At 39.9% G+C, this 27,823-nt stretch overlaps 1 protein-coding gene and 2 long non-coding RNA genes across 6 annotated transcripts; all 3 read right to left on the reverse strand.

The window, feature by feature from the left end:
* Positions 1 to 7,132: 7,132 nt before the first annotated feature.
* On the reverse strand, positions 7,133 to 14,830 carry tcea3 (transcription elongation factor A (SII), 3). Of its 4 annotated transcripts, none has more exons than XM_038711799.1 (13): positions 14,608 to 14,830; positions 13,814 to 13,876; positions 13,582 to 13,687; positions 13,366 to 13,456; positions 9,637 to 9,714; positions 9,486 to 9,548; positions 9,331 to 9,405; positions 8,669 to 8,829; positions 8,431 to 8,487; positions 8,167 to 8,321; positions 7,925 to 8,071; positions 7,633 to 7,704; positions 7,133 to 7,533 (listed from the first exon to the last, which is right to left on the reverse strand). In XM_038711799.1, exons 1-13 carry the CDS (start codon positions 14,674 to 14,676, stop codon positions 7,525 to 7,527), a joined length of 1,146 nt encoding a protein of 381 aa, XP_038567727.1. In that variant the 5' UTR covers positions 14,677 to 14,830; the 3' UTR covers positions 7,133 to 7,524. The 4 variants fall into 4 exon arrangements, with proteins under 4 accessions (XP_038567727.1, XP_038567728.1, XP_038567729.1 ...); XM_038711800.1 differs by having other exon boundaries at positions 9,646 to 9,714; positions 14,608 to 14,829; XM_038711801.1 differs by lacking the exons at positions 13,366 to 13,456; positions 13,582 to 13,687; positions 13,814 to 13,876; positions 14,608 to 14,830 and adding exons at positions 10,596 to 10,909; positions 11,004 to 11,251.
* Positions 11,253 to 11,927, reverse strand: LOC119897820. Its single transcript, XR_005443452.1, has 4 exons — positions 11,741 to 11,927; positions 11,545 to 11,658; positions 11,368 to 11,437; positions 11,253 to 11,280 (listed from the first exon to the last, which is right to left on the reverse strand). It is a non-coding gene; the product is annotated as an uncharacterized LOC119897820 (long non-coding RNA).
* Positions 14,831 to 19,268: 4,438 nt separating the features above from the next.
* Positions 19,269 to 19,964, reverse strand: LOC119896867. The gene is made up of 2 exons (XR_005443298.1): positions 19,555 to 19,964; positions 19,269 to 19,468 (listed from the first exon to the last, which is right to left on the reverse strand). It is a non-coding gene; the product is annotated as an uncharacterized LOC119896867 (long non-coding RNA).
* Between the last annotated feature and the right edge of the window lie 7,859 nt (positions 19,965 to 27,823).

Below are 27,823 nucleotides of genomic sequence, written 5' to 3' on the forward strand. Positions count from 1 at the left end.
TGTTTAACTAGATACTATAACCACAAGCACTGCATTGAAAGAAGGTGTTCTTTTAATGTTGGTGTCTCGAGGGGAAATGGTGTTAATAACATTAAATTACTGTGTTGATTATGATGTGGTATATATACTGTCTAGAATCTGAGTAAAAAGTCTACAGAATTTCAGATGACGGTAGGTGGAGACACTGCAGTCTTGATGAGGATGGGGTGTTGTAGCAGCATCTACATACGTTAACACTTTTCCAGGTGTAAAAGAGGACAGAGCTGAAGTGAAGACTGAAACCAAGCTAATGGACTGAAGTCAGTGGAGGCAGTGCTCTTAAACAGCCAGGAGGGCGCCTATAGGTGAAGTCAAGAAAATAGAATCAATTTTCTGATTTTGTCATTGAGAGCAAATGCCTTTCGGGCTTTCACTGTTCTTGCAGAAGGCTTCAGTTCTTCGCTGTTTATCATTGTCACTGGATGATAGCCTTTGAGTCAATCGCTTCTGAAGGCCACTGATATTTGCGGCAGTCTAAAGGCCATGGCGCCATTCAGCCTTAACAATGTCTCCCTATTAAGACTGACCAGGAATAACTTGAAGGTCTATCACTGGCTAACAGGTATGTACCGAGAGGTTTGGCGGCAGTCCCATTCAGTCTTAAGTGCTCAGCACCAGTACAGCAAGAGGTCTTTAAAGATCACTTTGAACTGTGAAGAGGAAGGCTGGTTCATGAGTCATCTGTCTCACAATCAGAGAAGGATTATAACCAAAGGGTCTTCAGGTTCAACAAAGTGGGAGGGGGTATTTGATTTTATGAATATGATGTGGGAAGCAATTGCCAGGACTGTAGTGACATATAGCTGGGTTAAACTCGGAGGGAAGAGACGGGGATTATGTGATTTGAGTTCCTATAAATCTTGGATTGACAGAACCTCCCAGAATGCTGAAGATAAGATGACAATGAGTGTAGAGAAGGGATTGTTGCAGTCCCAGTCATCTTTCAATTATACAATTTCACAAGTAGCCTAATTAATAAAGACCTAAAAAATCTGTTTACAACAGTACAACATGTGGCATTGTAAAAAGAAATAAAACATTGCTGCATTGTACAAAAATAGTAGTAAATTGTTATCAGTAAAAATATAGGAAATATAAATATAAAGGGTTAGAAATCTACCAGCAAATAAATTCTGTATAAGCAGCACATAATAAATGAACATTTTAATATAGAGAAGGTTATAGAAGATGTGCAAACATCTGCATGGTTTCCATTTTATTAAGTCCAGACAAGGCCGCCTTTGCAGCAAAGTACAGTGAAAGACAGTGTTGAATGAGGGACTCCAGGGGAAACTTAAAAAGCTGGCAACTGCGATCCAAGCATCCTGTTTTCCTTCAAACACTAATGTTGGAGGGAAAGCGTTCAATGTTAGAAGGCCGGCTGCAAATCCCTCATTTGTTTGTCAGAAATTACACTGCAGTGAGTTCATCAGCCACGAAAACAGAAGTGAGGATGAACACTGCAGATGCCTCCTTGTTTCCCTACAATAAGAGACAACAGTGAGGACAGTGTTTTCCCAGGTGCCACCAGTCTCTAATGGACCTCCAAACACATCACAGCTCTATTGGCTCAGTACATACTGTAACTGACCTGTAAACAAGGTTGTATCACTGCTGTTTCGCCAAGAGGAATTCTCTTGAAATAGTCGTTGCATCAACTAAACACTTTATAATATCTTAGTGCTTGTATTATTGGAACACCACATTACATTTTGAGATTATCTTGCTCCTTTACTCAGGGGTTGTGAAAAGACTTCCCAAGGTTTCAGATAAATGTGACTTCTGAAGAAATCTAATATTATTATTATCTATATACCTTCAGGCATTTTTCATAGATGTTAGTAACATCTTATTTGTACTGCTGACAGCTTTTCCTGTGGTTACGGTAGCAATAGCGATTCAAAGACTAATAATTTCTTCAAGAGCAAGATAAAAGGAGGGAAACGCAAAAGAAAATGAATGTACTTTGAATTTCTGCGTTATGGTGAACACTTGTGAGCTGTTGACCCAGGTGCTAGCAAGCTGTGTGAAAATTAAACAAAGCGAATCACTGTGTACTGTAAAAAACTTTAATAAATAATAACATTTTATTTTTTCCTTGACATAATGCTTCCTCCTACTCCTGTGAACACGTTGCTCCCCTCAGTCTCTGTTTTTTCACCATCTTTAGGACCTAGAAGGCTCATAATAATTTATATATATAATTAATATTAATGTATATATTATATTATATTATATTATATAATCATTTCCAGCAGAAGAGGAGAGGGGAGGAACATGCTGGTGCTGATAAGGACTGTCTGAAATGGACATGACATTTTTGGTATCATTCAGGAGCGTTTACATAATTCATATAAAGGTTGTTTATATTTGTTGGTCTGTTTAAAGTTTTGAATCAAACAGCTAAACCTGGAAAAGATGACTTCTCTCTGACAGGCCAAGTTAAGTTTCTTTTTAATTTATAGTTTAGTGGGGTGGCTCTAGGAATGGCAGCGTCAGTCTGCTGGTAGGTTGGGCCACCACTTTAGTCCAGGCTGAAATATTTCAGCAACTATTAGATGGATTGACATTTTTGATATTTATTAACCTAAAAGGATGAATCCTAAAGACTTTGGTGACCACCTGACTTTTGCTCTTGCGCCACCAGAAGTTAATATTTAGTTTTTTAGTGAAATCACTGAACAACTATTGGGCAGATTTGCTAAGAAGGTGATGCAGACATGATTGAGAGCCTATGAATACTTCTATGGCTCATCCCCGACATCGAGGGATAGCCATGAAAAATTGTAACTTTGGTGAACCCTTCACTTTTTAAAAAATGTAAGGTCAATATTATAATTTGCCCAATACCATTACTTGCAAATCATGTCTTACCCATCAGCCTCAGCTGTGTTTCGTGCTGTTTGGCAAATGTTAGGATGCTAACACATTAAACTAAGATGGTGAATGTAGTAAACACTACACCCGTTAAACATCAACATTCATTGCAGGCATATTAGCATTCTGATGTGAGCAAAAGCACCACTCTGACCAGCCCCACCGAGCCGCAAGCATGGCTGAAAACTCTCGCTGTTCATATCCAGCTACTTTACTTCTTTAATTAATTCACATTTCTAAAGCATCCCGTAACACAAGACAGATTTGATTGATTTCTTGGTATGTTTTGTGTGTCTGGAGAAGGCTTTACTTCTTTAAATGTTACTTTCAGACAGTGGCTGATTGTCTCTCTAGTTGTCAGATATCCCTGTATTAACAACTATAAGCTCAGATAGCTGCAAAGATATCTTAATTTTACTTGAGTGTCTGTGGGTTCAGTGTTTAAAACTACCATTATAAAGTAGAGGTGGCAGACTGTCTGCTGCTACCCATGATGTTGTTATAATTTATTTGGCAGTACACAGGAGTAAATCTTTAAAGCACCCTAACATGTAAGGCAGCAAAATCAAAGCCAGCTCAGGTGAAGTCAGGAAACAACCTCGCAGAACCCAAATGGAGTCCCGCAGCTTGTCCTCCAATGCTCTAGAGCAGACCACTGTGCTCCTGTCTGGTCCAGGTCATTTCACCCAGCATTATGCAACCATGCATATTATATGGGGTAGTATTTGAACACCACTGCCCTGGCTCCCTTTTTCTGACAAACATTGCTCCAAACATTTAAAAAGTTGCAGGTTCTCAAAACTTCCTTGCAGGTCAAACATCTTCAGCTGTTTATTTCTACTCAATTGTCCAGTTTGCACAGCCTGCCAAAATATTCATTCAAAATCGCAACGTTAAAAGCCATAGCTTGTTGCTAATAACAACTAAATTTTTCCCTCTACAGTTTATTATAGACTATAGGATATATTTGCCCTCTATACAGTAGATCAGAAGGCAATAGCTTGACTAATTTAATACATTCTAAAGCAAAAGAGACAGGTGTTGGACAGGTTTGGATTAGTCCTCCACAATATGACAGCTCTCGACATTGATACAATACACTTCAACCGGCCACTCATAAGCAAAAGCTATGAAGAGGCATTTGTTTCTTAAGAGAGCGAAAGGGAGGAGTGTGAGGCAGTCGAATCCTCAGATCATCCATTCTCTCTGTTCCTCAGAGCACTTTCCTTGCAATTTAAAGAGTCTCAGCCATGACACTTTCATCTGACACAGCAGCAGTAAAGGTGAACATTTTATGCCCACTCACAAGGTTATTAAAGAGTTCTCAAAACATCAAGCATCAAGACCAGAGCAGATGATGTTTCAGTTTTTAAAAGAGCAAAGTGAGGATGCTGAGGATGCAAGTGATGCAATGCCATTTTGAGTATTAGCCTACTATTTGAATAGGCCATTTTATCCAACTCAAGCAGTTTGCATGGAGTGCAAGGATTGCAGCCGTTCAAGGGGTGAAGACCTTTTGGATGCTTCAGAGCCTGCAGATGTTCTAAATTGAAATGTTTCACAGAGAGATGTTTCCCTGCAGCATGACTCTAAAGATACATTACAGAGGCAGAAAAGCCTAAGTAAGCACTTGCTGGATTCTCATGTAATTTCTACAACCTAGAAGAAAAATTAATTCATAATCATAAATACTCTGCATGACCCAGTAACTGCTTGTTACTGGGTCAATAACATTGTCTGACTTTATGTAGATCTGATCTTTATGTGTGTGTCAAAGGTTCATACAAACAGACACAAACAATGTTTAAATTATAATATTAATTGTTACATTTGAGCTGTGCAAGTGCAAGTCTCTGGAACATGCTGAGCAGTCAGGATAGAGATGTTTTGGATGTTTTGGAGGTGTTCTGTAATGTTTTAGCCACGCTAGCAAGTGCACAATTGTTCTTAAAAGTGTGTAAGTTTCAAATTCATTTCATGTCCAGCCTGACCTTCATACTGTTATAGTTGTGGGGTGAAGTGTTCAGTTACATTTAATCACCTGACTGATGTTATGCCTACCAAGTCTCATTTATTTCCATTTATAGAGAAGCTGCATGTAGCAACAACAGGAGGCTGAGAGGTTACAGACTCATCACATCACTGCAGGAAACATTTCAGACAATGAAGGCTTCTGCAAGTCAACAAGGCAATAAGTGTTGAAGAATACCGACAGTTTGAGCTCTGTAAGCCACATGATCACAAGGGATGTGGTAATAATTAAAGCATCTGGGTCTCCTCTCCTGTGAAAGTTAAATTTTAAGTTTTGGGACGCAGTACACAGTATTATGCAGCATTTAACCTGCCAATAACATGCAACTGAGTGCAGTGTTAATGTTGAAAAATTCCAGCGATGCCTGTTTCCCTCTGACAGAGATGTAATTATGCCCAAATGTTCAGCTGTGTGGTGAAATAAATTCATCCTGACTGACAGTCGCTTCAACTCGTGAGGTCGGGCTGTTTTGAAGCCGAAAGTGATTGGATGATGCCTGGATGTGGCCGTCAGTCATGCATTGGTGCACATGTTCTCAAGAGAGACTGTAACATCCATACTGAGTTTACATCAATGTGCGTCTCTGATTTACTTGACGTGGCTTGTCACATTATAGGTCACATAAAAAAAAAGAAAAGAAAAAAGAACACAACCAAACACTCCTGTCCCATTCTCATGTATATAACATAATAACAAAACATCACCACAATTCAATTAAAATTTTGCAGCAGACCACTCGCATACATGGATTTGGAGTCCATTTAGTGCAGGTTTGATACATAAGCAGATTTCTTTTTTTTTCTATAACTGATTGTAAATTAAAAGTTGAGGTACTTCTGCTCTTTTAAATGTCATCTTTTATTGGAGTGAAGCCATCAAACTGATGGCCCCCAAGCTACAAGCTACATTGGCTTAAAAGTAGACAATTTGTACTCTCTAATATGGTTGTATAATAATAAGGGTACTAAGGATAATGATAATAATGAATCAAAAAATGTATTTACTTTTATTAAAGGACAATTTTCAATGACTTTACAAATAATTATACATTTGCATGAAACATTTTTGCCATTATTTGAGAGCATTATTCATTTGGGGCATAGTATTGAGAGTGTTACTGTTTCAACAGCTTTTATTTTCTCAGTTCAGCAACTGTTGGGGATGTAAAGGTTACGGAGCGGAACAGCTGACACTAAGTGAAAATATGGGGAATTATGTTGTAGAATCCATTAACAAATTATTACAGAAAGGGCCTGGCACAGATTATTGAGTTAATCGAGTGGATTTTGCTTTTTGTGTTTCTGTTTTTTATATTCCTATTTATGTGTATCTGTTAAGTTTAAGTTGAACTTCAGGAGACACACGGGAAGAAAGAGGGATGCTGATTTTAACACTGATGCACCAATGTAGAATAACACAGTCAATTATGCTTTCTGAACTCTGCCTGCACATCAACAGAGGAATTGTAATGGTGAAAATGATGCAGAAGTAAATTAATGTGGTTTCAACTCACAGGAAACCAGATGGTGGATACTCAGCCAGAGGGCAGCTTTTCCTTTTCATCATTTCTACTGGCATACAAACCATATTTCTCACATTACCACTACATTTTATATTTATCCATTAATGCAATGCATATAGCACAAATTCTTCAGGAACACAAAACTGATGGATTATAATTTGCAAAAACATATTTCTCATAAGTATATGAAATTCAGTAACATCCAGGACAACAGTGTATTTTGTTGAATGCTGTTCAGCAGCAGCGCTTCCCTCTGGCTTTGCCAGCCTGTTGGACTGGCACTTACAAGCAAGCCTCTAATTTGTGCTTGGTAACCTGAAGAAAGAAATATTGTGGGAGCCAATGCTGTCCTTTTGAGTTATGATGAATTGTTGCCATCTACTGAACATTTTCAGTCGTGCAACAACAGACACCATTTTCATTAAAAACATTTGAATGTTATATTTTAATTAGTTCCAGATTTATTTATAATTACTAACATGTCAATTGTATATTTAAATGTGGCCCCCTTGGAATATTAGTACATTAGAGAAGTAGTGAAAATTGCAGATGCAACACTCAGTTTTTTCTTTCTTCATCAGCATCAATAGCATATTCTTTGTGCCACAAGACACCGATGATGGTGGTGATGATTGTGATAATGAGGGATGTGACTCTATGACTGATTGTCAAAATCTTTTATTATATGTGAGTTTAAAAAGCCATCATACTGATGATTTATGCAGTTTTATTAGAATTAGATATATACAAAGTGAACAGCTGTAATATGACACAGCATATTAACTGGGTAGTTTTTCGATCATGGCAGCGCCGTGATCATCACTCATTGTTCAGTCATCAAACTGGCATTCATGCTCAGTGTTCAATTCCACAAAAAGCAAACCCGGATTATTAGCACATGCTTAAAAATCTCAAAATGTCAAGTACAAATTATAAGAACCCTACTGATCTGTTTAAATCACAAGCTGCAATAATTTATAAACTCCCTCCCATTACAGAAAATATGCAGTTCAATATGCTCAGGAAAATAAATCGTAGTTTCACCTGGAAGGCATCAGCAGAACTGAAATTTAGAGGAGAGGCAGAATTATTACAAAGGTATCTTTTATAGGATTCAAAAAGGTACAAAAGATAAGTGTTAATGAAACAGGGAAAGACCTACCTTCCAGCGGTTTCCACACTCATTACACAGAACAAATGTGGTCATTGGCTCATCAGCACTGCGTGTCTGCACCTAAAACACACATGCACACACATTTATACAGGAGTGTAAACAATATATTACAGTGCAAGTAAGTGCTGAAGTTAATAAAACATCAATGGTATCATCGAAGCAGATTTAATACTGTGGCACTGTGGCCCTAAAAAGTACTTTTATTGTATGTTTTCTTTCTCTAATAATGACTTTTGCTTTGTTGAAACCGATTATGTACAGGGTGCTCATGTCTGTTAACCTGGTTGTAGGTGCAGTTCTTCTTCTTGCACTTGCCGCACTGCAGCAGGTCAGTGGTGGTGCCACCAGTTTTGGCCATTTGGTGTTCCCTGATGGCCTCCTGGGTGAGAACGTTCCTCAGCTGTTTCAGCTCGTCACTGGCCATTTCCTACATAAACAGAAAGATGGAGCAGAGGGGGCAGTTTGAAGTACTACAATGAGGAGGTCACCAGTGGTTTACTATGCAGTTGCAGTGTTCTGTACCTCAGAAGACATGGTGGCGATGCGGCTTAATTCAATGCTTCCTGCGAGAACATTTCTGCGAAGCCCAGGGTTTTTTGGGTCCTTTAAGTTGCTGATGCGGCTGCGGACTCTGTTTTTGTATTTCATATCAGTGGCCTTTATGTCCTGGTAGATATGTGCAATCAAACAGTCAAGGGAGATCTGATCATATTAATCATCACTGAGTGAACCACAAATTAATCAAACCAATCATAACGGCAAATAATTAACCAAATTCAAGGATATGATCTTCAATCTCTGCCGCCATGCTGTCACAGTTAGTTCCAAAATCTTTGTAGTCATCTGTGAAGTAAAAACAATTCATGTTAATCTGCACACTACACTTAAATTTGTGTGTTCCTTGTGTGGCATATTGCAGCTAAGTTTCACTATCCAGGCTGTTTTTGTAAGTGATATCCTGTAAGCATATTTAGAGCCTATTAGCTGCTGTACTCTTAGTGTGAAAGTGTGATCTCAGCCTCACTGTCTGTGCGCAGGGCAGCTGCCAGCATCTCAATGCACTTGTCTCTGACAGAGTCTCCGGTTGCGAGATGAGGAGGCAGTGGACCCCCGGCAGAACTGAAGCTGGGTGACATGGGGCTGGTCGGGGTTGTGGGGGTTTTAGGGGCATCAACTTTGCCCTTTCTGCAAAAAAGGCCACATCAAAACAATCACAGATTAGAGTGTGTGAAGTTGTCAAGAACATGTTTGACATAAAAATCTTAAATAGATGTATAAAACAAAACTGAGATGAGCTCCTGGGGAAATGTCTGACCCGTCAGCCGCTAAATGCTCCACTCTATTAACCAGCTAGTTGCACATTTTGTCTGTTGTTTGGTCCTGAACAGGTAGCGTATGGAAGTTCTTCACCAAAAACGCCTGGCTGGAGCTGGAAGAAGGCCGATGAGAGCCTTGAGACTTAACCAAACAGTAAAGTTCCCGGTTGTAAACCACTACCCCCACCCCCAAAAGAACTGAAAGGTGCTAAAACGCTCTGCTGAAAGGACAGTGCGGTGTGGTGATAATTCTCTGTGCCAAATAGCCACACCTAGTTCATCAGCATGTATTCTATATTTCAGCTAGACTAAATATAAAATAATTATGGGTATCATCAGTAAAATTCTACAATAATTCATATTGAAATACCTTTCAATGCTGTCAGTAGAGGGCTTCCGCTGTGGAGGTCCAGGATGAGAGGTCTTGGAGCCGTGAGACTCTCTCCTATAATACAAAGTCAGTCTCTATACCACTGAAATAAACCTTTGAAACTGTAATGAAAAATAAGCTTCTGTTTCTTTCACCTTTCAGCTGATAGCTTCTTTGCTGGTGGCGAGCTAGTTTTCTTTGAATCAGTGGATTCCCGCCTACAGTAAGTAGTGAGACACTTTCAGTACATCTTGTTTTATTGGCAATGTTTATTTAATTTCCAGTGAGATTTAAAAAAGTGCATACCAGTCCCACCTGTCAGGTTTGGAGTCAATTGAGTGACGTTTCACAGGCTGGCCAGGCTTCAAGTCACAGGAGTCCTTTCTATAACAAAGGTAAACAGCATTGTGACACCATGTTTTTAAAAATAAAATACACATTTGGGATTATGTCCAACATGAAGCAGCATAAATTAAAATTAAATGTACAGTGGCATTAATTTTCCTGCCCTTGCACACCTGTGTTTTCTTTTTTGATATCCACACTGGGCTTTTTGGGATGCGGCGGTTTAGAGTCACATGAATCTTTCCTGACAAAAGGAAACATTTGTTTGATTCTCAAACAAACTGTCACAGGACAGTAAAGGCATAAAAATGGAAGCTCCCCATGCACTGAAAACTGATAAAGAGCTGTTTGAAGAAGTGTAAGATGAACCACACAAACATTGTGTGTCACACCCACAGCCCAACAAGCATTTTAACACCCATGACTTGCCAACCTGTCTCTCTTGGCTTCATCTGAGTGTTTTTTAGGCACTTTGCTATCCGATGAGTCTTTCCTGCAAAAAGAAAACAGTGCTGCTACACTCTTTGTTGTTTGCACACTGAGTTACTAAACGGCAGGTTTAAGTAATGATGTGTATGTGCAGGTATTTCCTAATAATATATCAGGATATTTAGTCAAATAAGTTAAATAATAGTCGATCCAATCTGCCTGTTATACTATTAAAAGTGTTCAATAAACATGTTATTTGGAGTTTCCTTTGTAGTAGTGTAAATAGAAAAAGATCAATTACTGACATAACTCTTGGAACAGCACGACACACCGCATCGCTGTCAGAGAACGACACTATATTGTTTCAATTGTTTGTCCAAAACAAACGAAAACCAGATATTACAGTCCGGAGGTAACTGATCCTCCAGAGACAACAGCAAAGTAATTTTTCAAGGATGAATGAGAGACAGAATATTTCCCAGATCCCAGACCTGTCTTTCTTCACATGATCTGACGTCTTCTTCTGTGAAGGAGGTTTAGAGTCGGAACACTCCTTCCTGCTGTAGCAAACAACACAAGGATTCAATGCAGAGAAGAAAAAACTCCAAATGAAATTATAGGTTACTTTTCCAAAACAATCCTCCCAGATACTTGAAGGCATCAACTTAATGCAGTCTGTAATGAGAAATCATCTGATCCAGACCTGTCCTTTTTCCCGTCCTGTGAGGGACGCTTCGGGGGAGGCGGGGGGTGAAGGTGAAAAGGAAGTGGAGGAAGAGGAGCGTTGGGATCAGGGGGCTCTTTTCTAAATAAAAAAACACCTTTGAGCTTTGCTGAATAACGTCATGATGAGAGCGAATATTAATGTGAGACAGTGCAGCGGCCATGCAGACCCTGACCTTGGTGGAGGCGGATGAAGATGCAGAGGAAGAGGAGGAATTGGAGCATTTGGTTCCGGCGGAACTTTCCTGACGTGAAAATCAACATTTGTTTAAGCATCCCCTAAAATCTCACACAATCTCTGCACGTAAACTCAAAAAATGGTTTCACAAACATGCACCACAATACGCCTGACCTCTCTTTCTTCACTTCCTGTAAAGGTCGCTTAGCCGGAGGAGAGGCGGGTCGAGGAGCATGAGGACGAGGATGTTGGAGGAAGAGTCTTTACCGTCCTTCCTGAACAAATGTCACAACAGTACAGATCAGAGTGCTGTAACTCAAGGGTCCCCGATGATGTACAAAATCCTTTCAATAAAGACACACCTGAGTGACCCATCACAACATGCATCATGCACAGGGGGCATCCTGTCAGGCCACGAGTCCACTTATAAAACTGTAGGAACAAATGTCAGTGCATATGACTAACTCAGAAACAGTTATGTCATGCAGCATCAGCGAGAACATTTCAGTCCGTCATGCAGACGATGCAAGAGTCCTGACCTGTCTTTTTTCATGTCCACAGAGAGGCGTTTGGTCGGGGGAGGAGGCCGAGCAGGTCGAGGAGGAGAGGGGAACCGGGTGGGATACAGAATAGTGCTGTCCAACACTCCTCTCCTGAAATATATAATTCAATCTGAAGCACTGCAGGATGATTTTGATATGTGATAATCAGTTTTTGGGCCACCTCCATTCTCACCTTTCAAATATTGGTCTGTGAGCGTCAGCAGGCGTCTCACTCGGCAGCCTCTCTCGTTGCAGTGTGTTTATTGGCCTCTCACGTCTGCTGTCTTCTCTGTGTTTGTACTTCTTCATGTCATCTGTGTAGCTGTGCTTCCTGGGCTCTTCTGGGCGTTTGTCTTTTTTGACTTCTTCCACGTGTCTCATTTTTTGGTTCTTCTAACAGCCTTTCTTTCCTTGGTTCTGGCTTGAGTTTCTCAATCTGCAGGTCTTGCACATGCTTCTGTTTCTTGTTATCTATCTGCAGTTGGGCATCCTCCGCAGGTCTTTGTTGTTTGGATTCTTCTAAATGCTTCTCTTTTCTGATTTCTTTGGGCTGTTTGTCATGCTGGGGCTCCTCCTGGTGCTTTTCATCCCAGAGGTCATCTACGTGTGTCTTTTTGTTTTTGTGCTCGTCATTATGTTTTTCTATTCTGTTTTATCGGAGTGTTTTTTGTCAGGATCTGAGTCATGTTCAGGTTTGACATCCAGTCTCCTGTGGCTAACAGAAACAAAGGAAGTATAATTTTTTACGTCTGTTCAAGAGCCAGCAGACATTTAGCTGTTTCACCTACGTCAGGTTTGTTGTTGTATTTAGGCCTTATTCGGACAGGATTAAAATTAAAGGGGGAGGTGGGTAACAAAACATTTCCCCCCCTGGCGCTACAACAGCCCATCTGATTAGCTTTACTTTTCCCTTCATTGTGTGAGCTGACTGATGTTAACTAGTGATCTATATTTCTACTTCTTAAGTAACACAGCTCTACTATATGTGTAGAAACTCTGACTGGACATAAACTGCATGAGGACTAGCAAATTAAGCAGGTAAGGAGAAGTGTGGGATTAAAATATCTGACTTGCACAGGTAGTATTTAAATCCCACCTCCCAGACACATTCAAGGATTTCTATCAGTACTTTCATTGCCTCTTTAGAAATATCCTGTACTTGCACTTGTAAACTACTGACTAACCTGAAAAATAACCAAATTACAGCCTCTAACAGAGGCCATTATCGCAGGCGCAGAGACATTAGGGTAAATTGTTGAGCGACCACATACACACTACAGGAATTTTTATTTTGATTCTAAACATAAAGCATTATCCTTGGTGCTGAATATTGTAATTCTTGTTTGAGCCATCAGCCTAACCCTGGCATTTACTGCTCAATCCGGGGGGTAGCCCATTTTCCCTTGTAGAACAATACTGCATGTAAGAATGATGCAAGTCCCCCTCCAGCGGTCGGTGGCCAGAAAACTGTACTAAATGATAATGCAATGTCATTTAATGACAATACAACTGTTAATTTACCTCTGGAAAGGCTGCTACAGTAACTCCTGACACTTTCTTTCATCTTCTTGAGTGCTTTTCAACAGAGCTGTTGTTGAGACATTTTCAAGGCAGGTATTTTGTATACACATGCAGAGGCACATGTTATCATAATACATGTCTGAACATGTACTAATACTGTAGGTCTAGTGTAGTGGCATCATGGCATGTATGACAAACACCTCACCATTTCACTGAATGTTTCATAATGTCTCTTCCTTTGTGTTAAAAATCATGTTACCTGTGAGGTTTCTGTGCAGCAGCTGTGAAAGTACTGACCTGCCTTTTGTCTCAGGAGGGGAGCTGTTTGGAGACACCGTTGTTTTGCTGGAGTCCAAACCGTTGTTCCTTTCAGAGGGTTTCTCAGAGTCTGTGCGAGTGTTTGAATGAAGCAAATCAGCAAATCATTCAATTCACTTGTGTATTTTTTGCACAAACAACTAACTGCTCAGTGAATCATTTACATAATGTAAACCATGTCACAAAGTCAAGTACCCAGAAGTCTCTTCCAGTCTTTAATGAGGACTTTTGCCAAGGCAATGACTTCCTCATCTGTGCAGTGCTTCCTGATACCATTCACAGACATGCCTATCCTAGTTTCCTAAAACAAACATACACATAAATGTGCATTGTGAGCTTTATTTTGTGTATTACAAGCGTTTCTGATAAGTGAATTGGTTGGAAACTACAGATATAAATAAATGTAATATAATACACTGGAGCCTACCTGCAGAAGTTTTAGTGTCATATTAAAACCTTTCAGTTCCTTCAGCAGGTCCATGGCGCCCTCCTGCACACACATTACAATCGCAACAAACATCATCTTATTTAGACTTTTAACACCTTATCTTATGTGTTTAGTTATCGTATGTGTTTAATTACAAATGTAAAATGCAAAATTGATGCAAATGTATAAATTTTAAAAAGGAAACCACAAACTGATAGGCAGACTTAGCGGTAAACACTTTCACTTCTGTATTTTGGGGGGTTTAGGAGGACATTCGAGCAAATACATATAGATTCCATAAATCAAATGACTGTATCACAAATTAGTATGTCTGCTTTATTCTGATTACTACATTATCGCCTGCATCGAGAGAGAGCGATCATTGAACAATGTCCTGTTTGGAGTCAGTCACAACGCACACACGACCTTGCCCACAGGCCGCGTTGTTTACCTTCTGTTGCATGAGTCACTGATCGACATGACCACCAGCAAAAGACTTGCAAAAAGTTGTCAACAACTTGACAAAAATTGACCCATATGGCGCCGCACACCCAGGGACCGAAACGTCCTGCGAGCGAAATGTCTGCAAACACCTGTTGATCATTTGCTACAGTTCAGCCAGGTTCATATTACAAATGTGCATACTTTACAAGTACCGAGATTCACCAGAATTCAAACGTATCTCCAACGTAAACCTGCAGGAAAACATTTCATTTTCAAACAAGAAGTTCAAGGGCCTTCAGGCGGCAGCGCAACACGCCACCTGTGGGTGTCAAAATGCTGTAAAGTCTCACCGTGTTATTTCTAGACACCATCTTGTCCAGTTTTTTTGCAATCCGGATGAGATCTTCCTCACGCGTCATGGCTGCATTTATTCGACTAAGAACGAACCAATATTGTCGAATAGATACTCGAAATAAAGTTTAAATTAAAGTTTGGATCCGCTGCAGGTCGGACTTTACGCGCGGCGTGCTCCATTCACTCCAGAGGCGTGTCCTCCTGCAGGGTCCCAGCTGACAAGCGCGACACATGACAACAACTAAATATAGAGCTAAAGCAGACACATGGGACACCACAAACATCTAATTCTCAGTGAGATTCGTGTAAAGTTCTTAAGTCATTAAATACTTCCTCATGTGTACTATTCAAGCCAATCAGGGACTTCGACTTTAGTTTGGCTCCTATCCTGCTTTATGTATTTCTCTACATTGCACACTGCACGCCAGTGGCAGTTTTCAACTGGATCAGTTTACTACATATGTATTACTTCACTCGCAACCTCAGCACTAGGTACAAAGATTTATCGATATTTTTAGACGTTGGGGTGTGTAGTCAGTGTGCAAATGTGGAGTGAATTTCGCTTTCGTTTACAAAATGGAGTTAATGTGTTAAAAAAAACAAGATCCTGGATTTGTTTGTACGTGTTTACCACCAGAGGGTGCTGTGATGTTAGTCTGTACACAGATTCACAGGCCAACTGATCAAATCCTGTCAGGAGAATTAATGTGATTTCCTTTAACACTGAAAACACTGACGATCCACCAACCATAACGCTTGCTTCTATTTATTACCATTAACTTTGGCAGTACAGGATTTCTGATGTCTTTACACTCCTCTTGAGCTCACAATGAGATTTTCTATAGCACATTTTTCTTATTCTTATTTTCAACTAACCTGTTTGCACAAACATTTATTGTTGAATGTTGTTGTATGAACATTGAGTCTGTGGGGTCTGTTTTCCAAGAAATGCACAGACGCCCAGCACCAGACACTAAATTATCCTAATATTGAACTTGAATGATATTATTCAAATAGACATGAGCCTGTAATTGCATGCCTCTGTGCTGCTGAGTGAGTTAGCTGAGGTCAGTTAAACAAACATTCAGAGAATGAAATTATTTGCAATTACTCAAGCAAGTGCTTTACAAGCTCCATGGGATCCTTGTAAAATTGTGTGTAAATCTCATCAACTCTGACAACTCTTTGGAAGGAATCATTTTTAGATTGCTTTCACAGAAAATCTCTTCCAAGGGAAATTCACTCCCAGAACTGAAAGGTATGAAGGGTTCCTCCCACAGTCCACCGGGAACCAAGCCCCGCTACAGTTCAGATCCTCCAGACGTCCCTGCTGTGAGGACGTGCGACATGCAAGTTTCAGAGGGATGAAGACTTGAGGTTTTAATTGGTTTGGATCTGTCTGTATATTAATGTACTCATACTCAATAGGTTATATGGACACCATTTATGTTGACAGCAATGCACTCTAATATGATTCTATATCATTACAGAACAGCTGGAAAACTTAAATGTAAAAACTAAAGGTAAGTGTATGTGTTCAGATTTAAAACTAAAATAAATATGATCCATGTGTTCCATTAACATAAGAACAAACTCTTATTTGTGTTGCAGGGATTTGAAGAGAACTGTGTTAATGATGGCAGGTGAAAGTACAGTCTAAAAGCTTGTCTTGAGCAAAGAGTATTATGTCTTTATAACGCTCTTATACAACAGGCTGAGCGTTCAACTCGGCCCTGCCATCCGCCTGAAGACAGCAGTGTGTCTGGCAGGTAGAGACACTGCCGGCCAACTCGAGAAGTGGGACAGCGGGTAAGTGGGACTGTGAGGTAAGAGAGGAAGAGGGCCAAGAGGAAGAACCAGTGATCAAGATCAACCCGCAACATCCTTTATCTTCTGTGTGCTAAACTGGCTTGGAGCTGACGAAGAGCTGCTCTCTGTCCTGTAGCCTCTGAGCCCCTTCCCTGACTCTCAGACTAAATAAATCTCTTAATTTTTAAGAGAAGATCTCTGTGTGAACCGTTTACCATCAGCCTTGGTCTCCAACTTCAAATCAGGCTAATGCACAAAGTTCTACTACTACTAGTTACTTTTACTGAAGTAAAGCATTTGAATGCATCTTCCCCACAGTCACGATCATTCACATAAAAGAAAGATGTTATTCCTTGAGACAGTTGAGCTGTAGATTTTTCAGAAAGGAATCGGCCCCTGATGTTCTCAGGCTCTACGTGGTTACATAACTGTGTGTGCATTCCCATACGCTGCACTGAAGTTCCCTGAGCCTCTGCTGCCGATTTAAAGAGTCTGTCATTAGCCTCTTGGGTCTGACAACATCAAGTCCTGGCTTGTCTTTGCTTGCTTTCCGAACAGACAGGAGAAAGTGGTCCTGTACCCCTTGTTGTACTGTGCGCCCCACATGCTTTAACAGACAAAGAGTTAACAGGGAACATCCGACAGTCTACTTTCCTCTCCGTGCACCTCGCCCAGTGCTAGTGTCTCTGCCAGTCACAGACCAGAGACGCCAGGCCTCAGCAATTATGGCAATTTTTGGATGACATCAGACCAGAAAATGAATGATTTCATTTAGCTGTCAATTTTTCTGGATCTGGAGTAGGATGCAGAACCTGTAATAGAGCATCTCAAAACAGAGTGGGAGAATTGTTTAGACATTCACATCTGCAGTTGGCTGGACGGTAACCCCAGCCTGGTGGGGTTGGTTTGTCTGCTAATAATGACCACTGTTCAGCGTTGGCACTGCAAAAAGTAGGCTGAATCGCTCCCGGAGAGGTTGGACCACCCAAAGACTTTAAGAACATCCTTGTATCTTCAGCTGTCTCTTAAGTCTCTATTTACTGCCACACACACACACACACACACACACACACACACACACACACACCAGGTCTGCCATATCCAAAACAGTTTTAGGCTGCCTTTGACCAAAATAACTGGTGGTGCCACTGTTAGACACAATCCAACCAAAATAACTAAATGACTGGCCAAACTAAATCTGAATTATGCCCTGAGGAAGAGATGTTTAACCCCATTCCTGACTACAAGAATTACCTTTACTGTATCTCTCCCAAACTGATTATGAAGAAGTGAGACAGAGAAAATGATTCACCATATAGCTGCACAATGAATAACCCGAAGATGCCTTTTAAAGGCAGAAACAAAGGCATATAAAATATGTACTATAACTTATTCACAACCGTCAATTACATACTGGCACACTGGACAGACACTGAGTCATTTGTGTAGTGTGTCTGCAAAAAGATCCTGTGGTTCTTCCCAAGGCTGCGATTTGATCTCTGAGCTCTCTTCGTTTGTGCTTGAGCTTCGGCTTTATGCTGACAAACAAGTGCATAACCCCTTTGGCCTGAGCCTAAAAGAGGGAAGAAAATCCTTCAAAATAAAGAACCAAATCAGGCTGTCACTAATGGAAAAGGAGTTTGAAAGACTGCTGCAAACCATGGAGCCAGTCTCTTTATTCATAAAACTGTAAATAGGATTCAATAATTGCACTCATGGAGGTGTAACCTAGCAGTTTACAAACATCACATCGCACAAACCCTTCAGATCAAGCTGTGCTAATTGACTAAGCAAAGTTCATATGCTAAAAGGCCAAATAGTGTTAGTGTGCAAAGCCGCTCTTACTCTCATTTCCTTTTCAACTGCCCACTAATCCAATTAGATCACCATAGTACAAAACCCGCTAGGTCTACCTTTCCTCTCGGTAATAGCAGCATTTGCATTGCTTTCTTTTGGAATGGATTCTGCCCAGGTTAAATGTTTATTAACAGGAAATGCACTGATTTAAGAGAAGCAGGGATTAGACTCAATGCTAAATTAGTTAGTTGTTGGCATTGTGCACACATGTCACACATTTGCAAGCTCAGTTTGCACTTCACTGACTTTTCTGGAAATGATGTGTCCATGAATACCAGAGAGCTCTGAAATGTCAGACGCCAACAATGTTCTTATAATTTAAAGACAACAACATAAACATAAAACGACATGGAAACAAGACATCAGGGTAAAAAGAGTGAACATATTTATAGTACCTCCTGTCATGCACAGGGGCACCTTTAAAGGTTTTGAACATCCTTAAAGCAACTTGTTCACATACATCATGTGAAATGATACAGCTTTAACAAATGATCCATGTGACAAAAAACATCCTTCCTCAGAATTTACTGCTGTCAGGACTGCAACTCATCCTTATTGCCATCATGTTGTCTCATCTCTTGTTCATCAGCTCTACAAAATGTTTATATGGCTTTTTGACTTATCAGGCACTGTTAATTAATACATGATGTGCCTTCTTGAAAATGCTTTTTTTCATTAAGATCCATTTACTGAACATGAGAACTAATACACCGCCTGTGAAAACAGCTGTGTAATGTCTTTGGAGCTTTGTCATGGTTGAGTAAATAACCAATAATGATCATCTGGGTTGTCTCACCATACAAATGTTTAACTAAAAGCATGCACATTAATAGGGGTAAGGAATCATGAAAGACATGGGACTTTACCAAGAAAGGAGTATCTGACAAAAAGACAAGGCAAGTTGCATGGAATTGTGGGAGTGGTTTTGGACCTTTACCCACACGATGTCAGAAATCATGCTAGAACCCATATGCAGACCAAGAGACAATGCAGCAGTTTAAACAGTTTATTGATAAAAGCAGTGAGTAAACTAAGGCAGAGTGAGGACACAGGGAGTTTCCTTCCAAGCACTTGGAAAGTGTGAGGGCTGGGTTGGCATGGCTGGCAGGAGTGTGGCTGGAAGGGTTGGATCTTTTAGTGGCTCCAGAGGCTTGGAACTGGTAGGCAGGCTGAGCGGGTTGAATGGGCAATCTGGAGACAGGAAGGCAGATATTAGTAAAGGCGAACTCGTTACTTGACAAAACAGGCACAGAGCTAGACGTTAAAACTTAACCTACAGCACACAACTTAACAATTCAGCAGGGAATGCAGGTCTGGCCTCTCCTTAGGAAGGGGTAGGGATGGCTGATCAGAAACAGGTGTGTGATTACAAGCAGGTGCAGCTTGTGCCAACCCAGGAAGCCAGACACGCCCAGGACTCAATAACTGAGAGAAAGGAGGAGAGAAAAACAGACCAAACAAAAACACACAACGCATGCCTCCCTCACCCAAAGGGAAAAATCAAATCAAAACACACTCACTCAGTCTCAAACTCAGGTGTCAGATGCAGGAGTCATGACACATGGGGATTATAATTTACTATATGCTGCATCAATTTGAACTTTGTCTTTAAAATTAGTCTTTTGCAAGTTTCCCAACATTATGGAAGTGCAATACTCAATCGACAATTTTAAGTCCCAATGGCCCAGATTTTACCATTATTCTTGCTAATACGAACGGCAGACGTTCAGGCTACCAACCAAGATGTGTATAAGCTTCAAAGGACTGAACACTTATTTTATTTAAAACTGTATTTTGATAGCCTACAGCTAATGCATTTTTAAAAAATTATTGTTGCACAACCCAAGAGGAAACCAGCACACATATTTTTCTATATCTGACCATAGCTACCGTCTAAGAATAATATTGTTTTTTTTCTTCTATAACAGAATATGAAGAAAGTTACCAAATTGTTGAGATATGTGTTTGATTATCAGCTTTTCAAGAGATAAGAAAAATGCGCTTAGAAGGATGCTTTTTCCTTCATAAGAATCTTTGTGAATTAGCCCTCAGATTTTTTTCTCTGTGATTGTTGTGTCATTTTGTTTTGTGTTTGGTGTACAGTATATATAATATATAAATATAATATATGTATAGATAATACAAATATAGCACAAATAGCACAAGGAGTACGGTCTAGACCTGCTTTATCTGAAAAGAGCTATGAGAGAACTGTTGTGAATTGGCGTTATAAAAATAAAATTGAATTGAACTGAAATTGAATATATAATGTGATAGTTTTTTTGAAGATTAATGAGATTTCTAAGATTTATAAAGATTTAATTGATGGAAACGTTGCACAGCAATTGTGAATATTGCCTACATAGTGCTGGGCTTTGGCCAAATAAAAGGAAAGATCACAGTATATTATTTCCACTTAATTAATATTTCCATTACTATACATGTCTTCCCTCAACTGGATCCACGTAGGAGGAACTGAAAACAGTGAAATCAGGCACTGAACAAAAACAAACATCCAAAAAAAAGAAAACCATCTGATGGGAAGAAAAAAATAAAAAAAGCAGGAGGGGCTATCCAAACATCTTTCTGCATTGTTCGTTTCAAGTTTGTGGTGGATTTATTACTACCACATGAGACTGCAACAGCCCAAAGGAAACGAGGGTATTCTGTCCAAGAGCTTCCGTGAAAAAACCCTCCTGATGACCTTGGGGGTCACCCCAGGGTCACCCCAAGGTCATCAGGAGGGTTGTGTCAACGCTGTGGTTGCGTTTCTGTGTCTTTTAGTGGAGGTGGGGAAAGGATGCTGTGTGTGTTTGTTTCTGGCTCAGCTAACTGAAAGCTCACAGATGCTTTCTGTCAATGTGGGGTCCAGGGAGTTAAAATGCCTCAGAGCAGAGGTGGTGTCTCTGCTGAGGACAGGATGCCTTAATTCATCTGCTCAGACTTCCTGCGATCAGATCACACGACAGCAATGTATGCTATACATTTTACATTTGTCCTGTTATCCAACATCAAGGTCATGTTTTTGTTTTTATCTCATTTTATTTTATTTTATTTTTGACAGCTGATTAGTAGCTTGCTTAATGCTGCCAGGACTTCTGTCTACCCTCAGCAGGAGATAGACAGGAAACCAAGCAAAGCAAAAAGATTATAAAGATGAGGAAAAGCAATGTTATCCAATCAAATCATTAATGCATTTGAGCCCATAGAGCTGTGGAAATCCGGTTATTGTGTTACATCACTTGGGGTCACGCCAAAGGTTACTGTTGGCTGCCTTAGTAAACTTCAGCCGGGTGTTATCGCTCCTCTGTAACTCTATCCAAAGTTAGCAGGTGTTGTAGTAGGTCTTTGGTGTAAATTTAGAAGACAAACAAAGCTTCTTTCTCTTTTAATGTTTTTTGTTGTAACATTGTTGTAACAAGTGCAGTTCATTTTCGGAGCACACTTAAAAAAGAGAGAAATTGCAAATATGATTTAAACTAAAACAAGTAGGTGAATAACTGTTATACTAAATCTAAACAATCGTTAAATTGAGGGCTTTAACGCAATTTAAAAAGGTCTCTTCTCTTCAGCCATTAGATGGGGAAGGTCAGACTGTGAGAGGTAAACTCTTCCACAGTTTAGGCACAGCAATAGAAAAGGCTTGGTCACCTTTGGACTTTGACTAGGAACTTGAAATGGTGAAGAATAATTGATCAGAAGATCTGAGGGGTCGGATGTGGCATGAGTATGGACTGAGGAGATCGGAGCAGTATGCTGGTGCCAATTCATGCAGAGTTTCTAGTAACCAGTGAAAGGAGGCCAGTACAGAGTAGCAATTGTTTCTGCTTAGTACCAGTGAAGGGTCAAGTGGCTGCATTTTGAACTATAGTTGCAAGAGACTGACTGACTCCCACACAAAGACCTGCAGCAATAAAAGCAGTTAGACAGACTCCAGACATCCAAAAGAGAGAAATGTTATTATTTTCAGCCTAATGTGGAAAAAGTTCCTACTAATGACAAACTTTATTTGTTTGTTTGAGTCAGAGTCACATGTATACACATTTGAAGACAAAGCCCAGGAATATTTTCCAATAGACATTTTTGGAACCTTTGTTTTCAAGCTGGAGAAAATGTTTGGCCTTCCAGCATTTGACATCCTCAACACAACTTAAAATACACTGGAGGTTTAAGTATAGTTGCATGTTGTCAGTATAGCAGCAGTAAGGGATGTTGTATTTTCCAAACAAAAGGGCCAATGGAAGCTTATACAATCCATATCAAATAGGGCCTAAAATGGAGCCTTGGGGAACACCACAGGAGTCAGCAGCGGGTAGAGAGGTCAGAGAGGTCACTTTTCTTTGAGAGCCACTGGCAGTAAAAAATCCACAATGTTATACTTATTCTGTAATTGTTTCATTAAATCAACTACTTGAGAGAACATATTGCAGGATTAAAACTAGAGACCTCGGTGTAAACAGGCTGACTACGCTAGAGCACACTGAAGCCTCGTGCTCAGTGTCCTTACTATAAGATGTCCAAACTTGATCATTTTATCTTCGGGAGAAGTAGAGGCTTGTATCCGCTGTAGGTTGATACAAGTGGGTCAGGCTGGTTGTTCCAAATCTGCACATTCTGGTCCAGCCGGTCAGGATAAAAACCAGTAACTGGAAAATATACTGGCCAAAACAGACAATAGACTGACTAAAGTCAACATACCACGCAGGAGACATGTGATCATTTTATTAATCACAAAATATCGTCTCAGCTGGGTATTTGAAATAAATTTGTTAATGATAAGTTACAGGGGCTATCACATGAAGAAAAAAATTTAAAAATTAATTATTATTGCTGGGAACATCCTGCCTATGCCACGTCTTTTAACAATAAACTTTAAACCTTTTGGTAGACAGACAAAATTATTTCATGAGAGAAGGAAGTGCTCTGTTTTATATCTCCCTATAAAAACTGACTGACAGAACAAGAATTAAAATGATCAACAAAACAGCTGGAACACAGCATGGTAATTATGGGTTCATAATTCACTCCCTCTGACTGTTTAACAAGCATGGTTTAATGCTTGGAAATGCAGTCGAGTAATTAATTGGAAAATCCATTGTGTTCTTGCTAGGGACCAGAAAAGATTTTATCTTTGGAATTATTGTTGTATGCCATCACAAATATATTTCCCAAGGTTAAACATTTGGCTTGGTTCAATTATCTTATTATTTCTTTTTAAATTCAAATCAACTGAATTATGTGATTCTTGAAATACACCTGGAATCAATTTTTCCTTGACGTTCACTGCCAACTATCAGATTTATGGCCTGTAGTGAACATGGATGCACTTTTACATTTTAATACAATAAATATGTCGCTAAATTCCCACACGAAAGACAGTTTGTCAGCATAGCATACAAAAAAGTTAAAAAATCTGTAATCACTGCAGGCAATGCAACTTTGAATTTCATAATAGCTCTCTGGCATTTTGTTTACAGTTATATTTGAAATAGAAGGGGAAAAATGATTTATAGGCTGCCATGATGATACATGCTGCAGAGGCACATTGGTTTGGAGCAAAAAGCATATGTTTCAGAGGTGAAATGTAAACTGGCAAAACAAATGACTGATTTATGTGTTTTGATGAGTCCTCATTTTCCATCTGATCTCAGTCGCAGACAGAGACGAAATACAATTTGACAGAAATGTTGGTTTTGAGTGAGGAAATTGCCATCCACAAAAGTTCTCCAATGACCTTGGAGCAACATCAAGACATGGAGCGTTTAATGACTTCGCTCAGATTAATATCAACACAAAGCCATGGCGTTATTATAACCAGATTGAACTGATGTGCTCAGTGAGTTGGTAGCCAACAACCCCAGTCACTCGCAGCAGGAGACAGATTGTGGGGGGTTGAGCAATCAGCCGACGGCAGGGTTAAAGAGCAGTTTTGGGACATGTGGAAAACTTTAAATGTGGAACAATGACTTTAACTGGGCCCTGAGTAAACAAACCCACATCACAGTAGACCCAGTTCCTCGTGCGTGAGTCACTGCTATCACCCATAACTTAAAAACTCACACGTAGATCCTCAAACATCCTCTCTCCACCAGTGTTGATGAAGAGCACTCCCCTTCTCTCAACAGTACACTTCCTGTCCTTTTTCAGGAATGCAGCATTTAGTGAAAGGGGTCTTGGTGATGGGCTCCACGTGTCGTCCAACTGGTGAGAAAGGATCCAGAGGTGGGGATTTTACATGGCAACATTAACTTGAGCCACTTGTCAGGATATATCCTGGAAGGGAAATACTATTTTACTTTGTAATGTCACCACAATGTCCATTTAACCCTGTCCCAGAGCTTTTGACCTTACCACATCTTCCTCAGCAGGTGGAGTTTGCCCAGTTATGGAACTGTATAGTTAATTCTTGACCTAGGAAACAGAGGATTAAGAATAAACTTTCAATCTCATCTTTTAAGTCAGCATGGACTAAAAGTTATTAAAAAGGGGGAAAATGTAAATTTCAACATCTACAATTGACTGTTAGCTATACCTCACTCCCCTTTAGTTATTGTCACTACATCCGTCGAGCTTTCCATGCCAACATGGCAAGGAGTTTAGCAGTGGCAGATTTACCACCTTAAATTCTCAATTAGGTCAATTAAGGATTTTCAGCTGTAGCTAGGGAGCGTAAGACAATTAAAGCAAAGCAGTGATTAGATTTATGTTTTAATGTTTGTATTTTCAGTATGCTTCACTTTTACAAGAGAAAAGAATCTGAGGATGAGGAGCAACCGATGATTTTGGCAAAGGTAATGCTGGAGCTGCTGGAGTCTAAACTTCTCAACAAAGCAGCTAACGTTATTCTGAAACTCTGAAATACTAGCGTGTTGGCCCCCAAGGGCTGGTTGTTCCAGTCAAGCATTTTTCTCAAGAAACCTGTAGCCCCACAAAATAATGAAGTTAGCTAACATGCCCTTTGCCTTTGGAAATAATGCAAGATTACCATTGCCGGCATTAAGCTAGTTAGTCAGAGACACTAACCATGACAGCTGGTAAACACACTGGCTCACTCATTCACTACTCCCTACTCCCTATCTAGAGAGTTCTATGTAGAGGACTATTTAGTGAACTCACCAGCAAAATAAAAAAACACCACTTTCGGACACTATTTGGGTGCATCGTTAATTACGCCATTGCTGTTGCACAATTAAAATGTGCCAAATCAATGTTGGCTGGGGGACCATTTTTCTATCAGGGATCAGGTATGGTATACCACTTTGTTAGTGACCATCGGTTTTACATTACTTTTCAAAATGCATTCTGGGATACTTTGGGAGTCCACCTTAGGGTTTAATAATTCTCATTAAGCATTACGGTTGCTAATGATTAGACAATCGTCCGGGGAAACATTTGCAGTCAGTTAACAGTCAATTTCATCTAAAAATGTGTAAGTCTGCAAAATAAGATCATGTGAAATGATCGAAAGCTTCAGAATAACTAAATTGTATTTGTCAGCTGCTGTTTCTAAGGTCAAAAATTTACTTTTAATCTCTACTAAATCTCTTTTGTCCTCACATGACACAACATTATCAACTATGTGGCATGGTTGTAGTGTAGAGTTCATAAACGTCTGTCTGTGTGGGTGTATGATACTAAAAGAACAGGCAATAGTTTGATCTAGATGTGTTCTCATAAAAAATCTGCTGTGCTTTTGTATCTTATAACCCCAGCTGAAATGTTTTCGTTTATAGAAGCAGACGTGTGCTTATGTGTCTGGCAGAATTCATGAACATGTTTTGGTTTATTTAAATCTTATGACCAAGAGAAGGCCATCTGGTGCTGCTGTAATGAAACTAACAATCAAATGAAAAGTACAAAAAGAATTACTTGTTTACTTCCAAACACTAAAGATTACAAGATTTCCAACACTGAGTTGACAGTTCCACCTCAGACATTATAGCGTTTGGATGGGGACAGAGTGGAGGATCAGGCTGGGTACTGCCTGTTCGGTGGGTAAACTCTACACACTGCAGCCATTCAGTTGGCCCGGCTCACTGGATAAAGTTAGGATTGTTTGTCAGCGGGCTGTAATGCCAGGAATGCTCAGTGCTGGCTCCTCCTGTGTGCGAGTGTCTCTCACACTTTCTTTTGCTTCTCCAGCAGCAGTTTGGATCTGTGGTAACACCCCCCACGCTCCCTGAACTCTGAAGTGAAATACCAGATTCTATTTCTCTCCTGCAAGCTATTTTGGTACCCCAACGCACACACCCACCACCTCAAATTACCCCACTCTCTGCCTCACATTGCCCCAGTAGAGACTGTCCTGTCTCATTGGCATTTTCTAGCATGTTCCATCATGACATCACTTTCTAAGTGAGTAGACACATGAACATGAACACACATTCGTCTGGTGATTCACAATCACAGCTTGAGTCAAACCAGCATCCAACTGCATCTGAGTCCTGTTCAACTCTCTGATCCACCCTGAGTTTAGGGTTTAATACAGATTTAAGATGTTTGACATGATCTTTTTCATAAATTTACATTTAATTTATTCACAGGCATACTAAGTTTATAGGTTATTTTAATGGCATAATTAGTGGTAAGTATGGTTTTTAACAGTCATAAAAAGTCATATAAAGCAAAACTGGGTTGCCAGGTGAACACATATGGTAGAAAGTCCAATATTTTGGGAAATTTGCTTAATCATTTTTAAGGATTTCCAAGAGTTAGATGAGAGGATTGATGCCACTTGCATGTCTGTAAGGTAAACATTTGCCTATCAGCACATCTAGCTAGTTGTTTTCCTGTTTTGTTTAATCAATAATAATGCATCATATATTATAAAGTGATCATACATTTTGTGTATGAACTTTAAAGTCCATAGTCCATCCACACAGGTGTTTTCACATGTTGAGTGATCGGACCTCTTCTATGGACTGCGTGTGTGTACCAATTATATCAACTTTTCCCCTCGCCCTTCTGTTGCTGTTGTTGCACTTTTTAGGGCAGGACAACGTAGCCCATTATCAATGTTATTTACTCAAGAACAGTACTTGACTATATGTACTTAGTTACATCCCAGCAGTGGTTAATGTTTGTGTATATTGTTTTTTTAAACCAGCCAACCAACCAAGAGCTCGTCCAAGGATTGCATGACCTCTTAACTCAATGGAACAAAGCTTTAACACATCCAGGCCAAAAGAGATTTTCACATTTTCATCACTATTTCCAAGTGTTCATGTTTTCAGACGTGTTTTCATGTTCCACATTTTCAGATAAGAATAAGACATACAAGCTTTTTTGTTAATGAGAAATGTATATGCTCATAACCCTTTCAAAAACCCATTGAATTAAAAATGCCTTTTGGAGATACAAGGTTTTCTCCTGACAACAGCAACTCATGATCTATAGTACTATTATTTATAACTGCAGGCTTCACAGCTTATTCTAAAGTGTGGGTTTCCTGTTCATAATACACTACGAGATAGCTATGGCCACAATTGTTTCTCTCCCCTCTTGAAGAACTTGTGATGAACTTATGGACGTTTCTCAGCGCTGTAC

Source organism: Micropterus salmoides, unplaced genomic scaffold (assembly GCF_014851395.1).
Source record: "Micropterus salmoides isolate LMB-PRFRI ecotype aquatic unplaced genomic scaffold, ASM1485139v1 Ms_hic_scaffold_11, whole genome shotgun sequence".
Taxonomy (NCBI): domain Eukaryota; kingdom Metazoa; phylum Chordata; class Actinopteri; order Centrarchiformes; family Centrarchidae; genus Micropterus; species Micropterus salmoides.

Coding starts and splice junctions, on each gene's coding strand:
- tcea3 (XM_038711799.1), bottom strand. CDS start 14,676: ATGACGCGTGAGGAAGATCTCATCCGGATTGCAAAAAAACTGGACAAG. Junction 13,877..14,607: donor TGGTGTCTAGAAATAACACG/GTGAGACTTTAC, acceptor ATGTGTGTGCAG/GAGGGCGCCATGGACCTGCT. Junction 9,715..13,365: donor CCTCCTGAGACAAAAGGCAG/GTCAGTACTTTC, acceptor CCTTTGTTATAG/AAAGGACTCCTGTGACTTGA.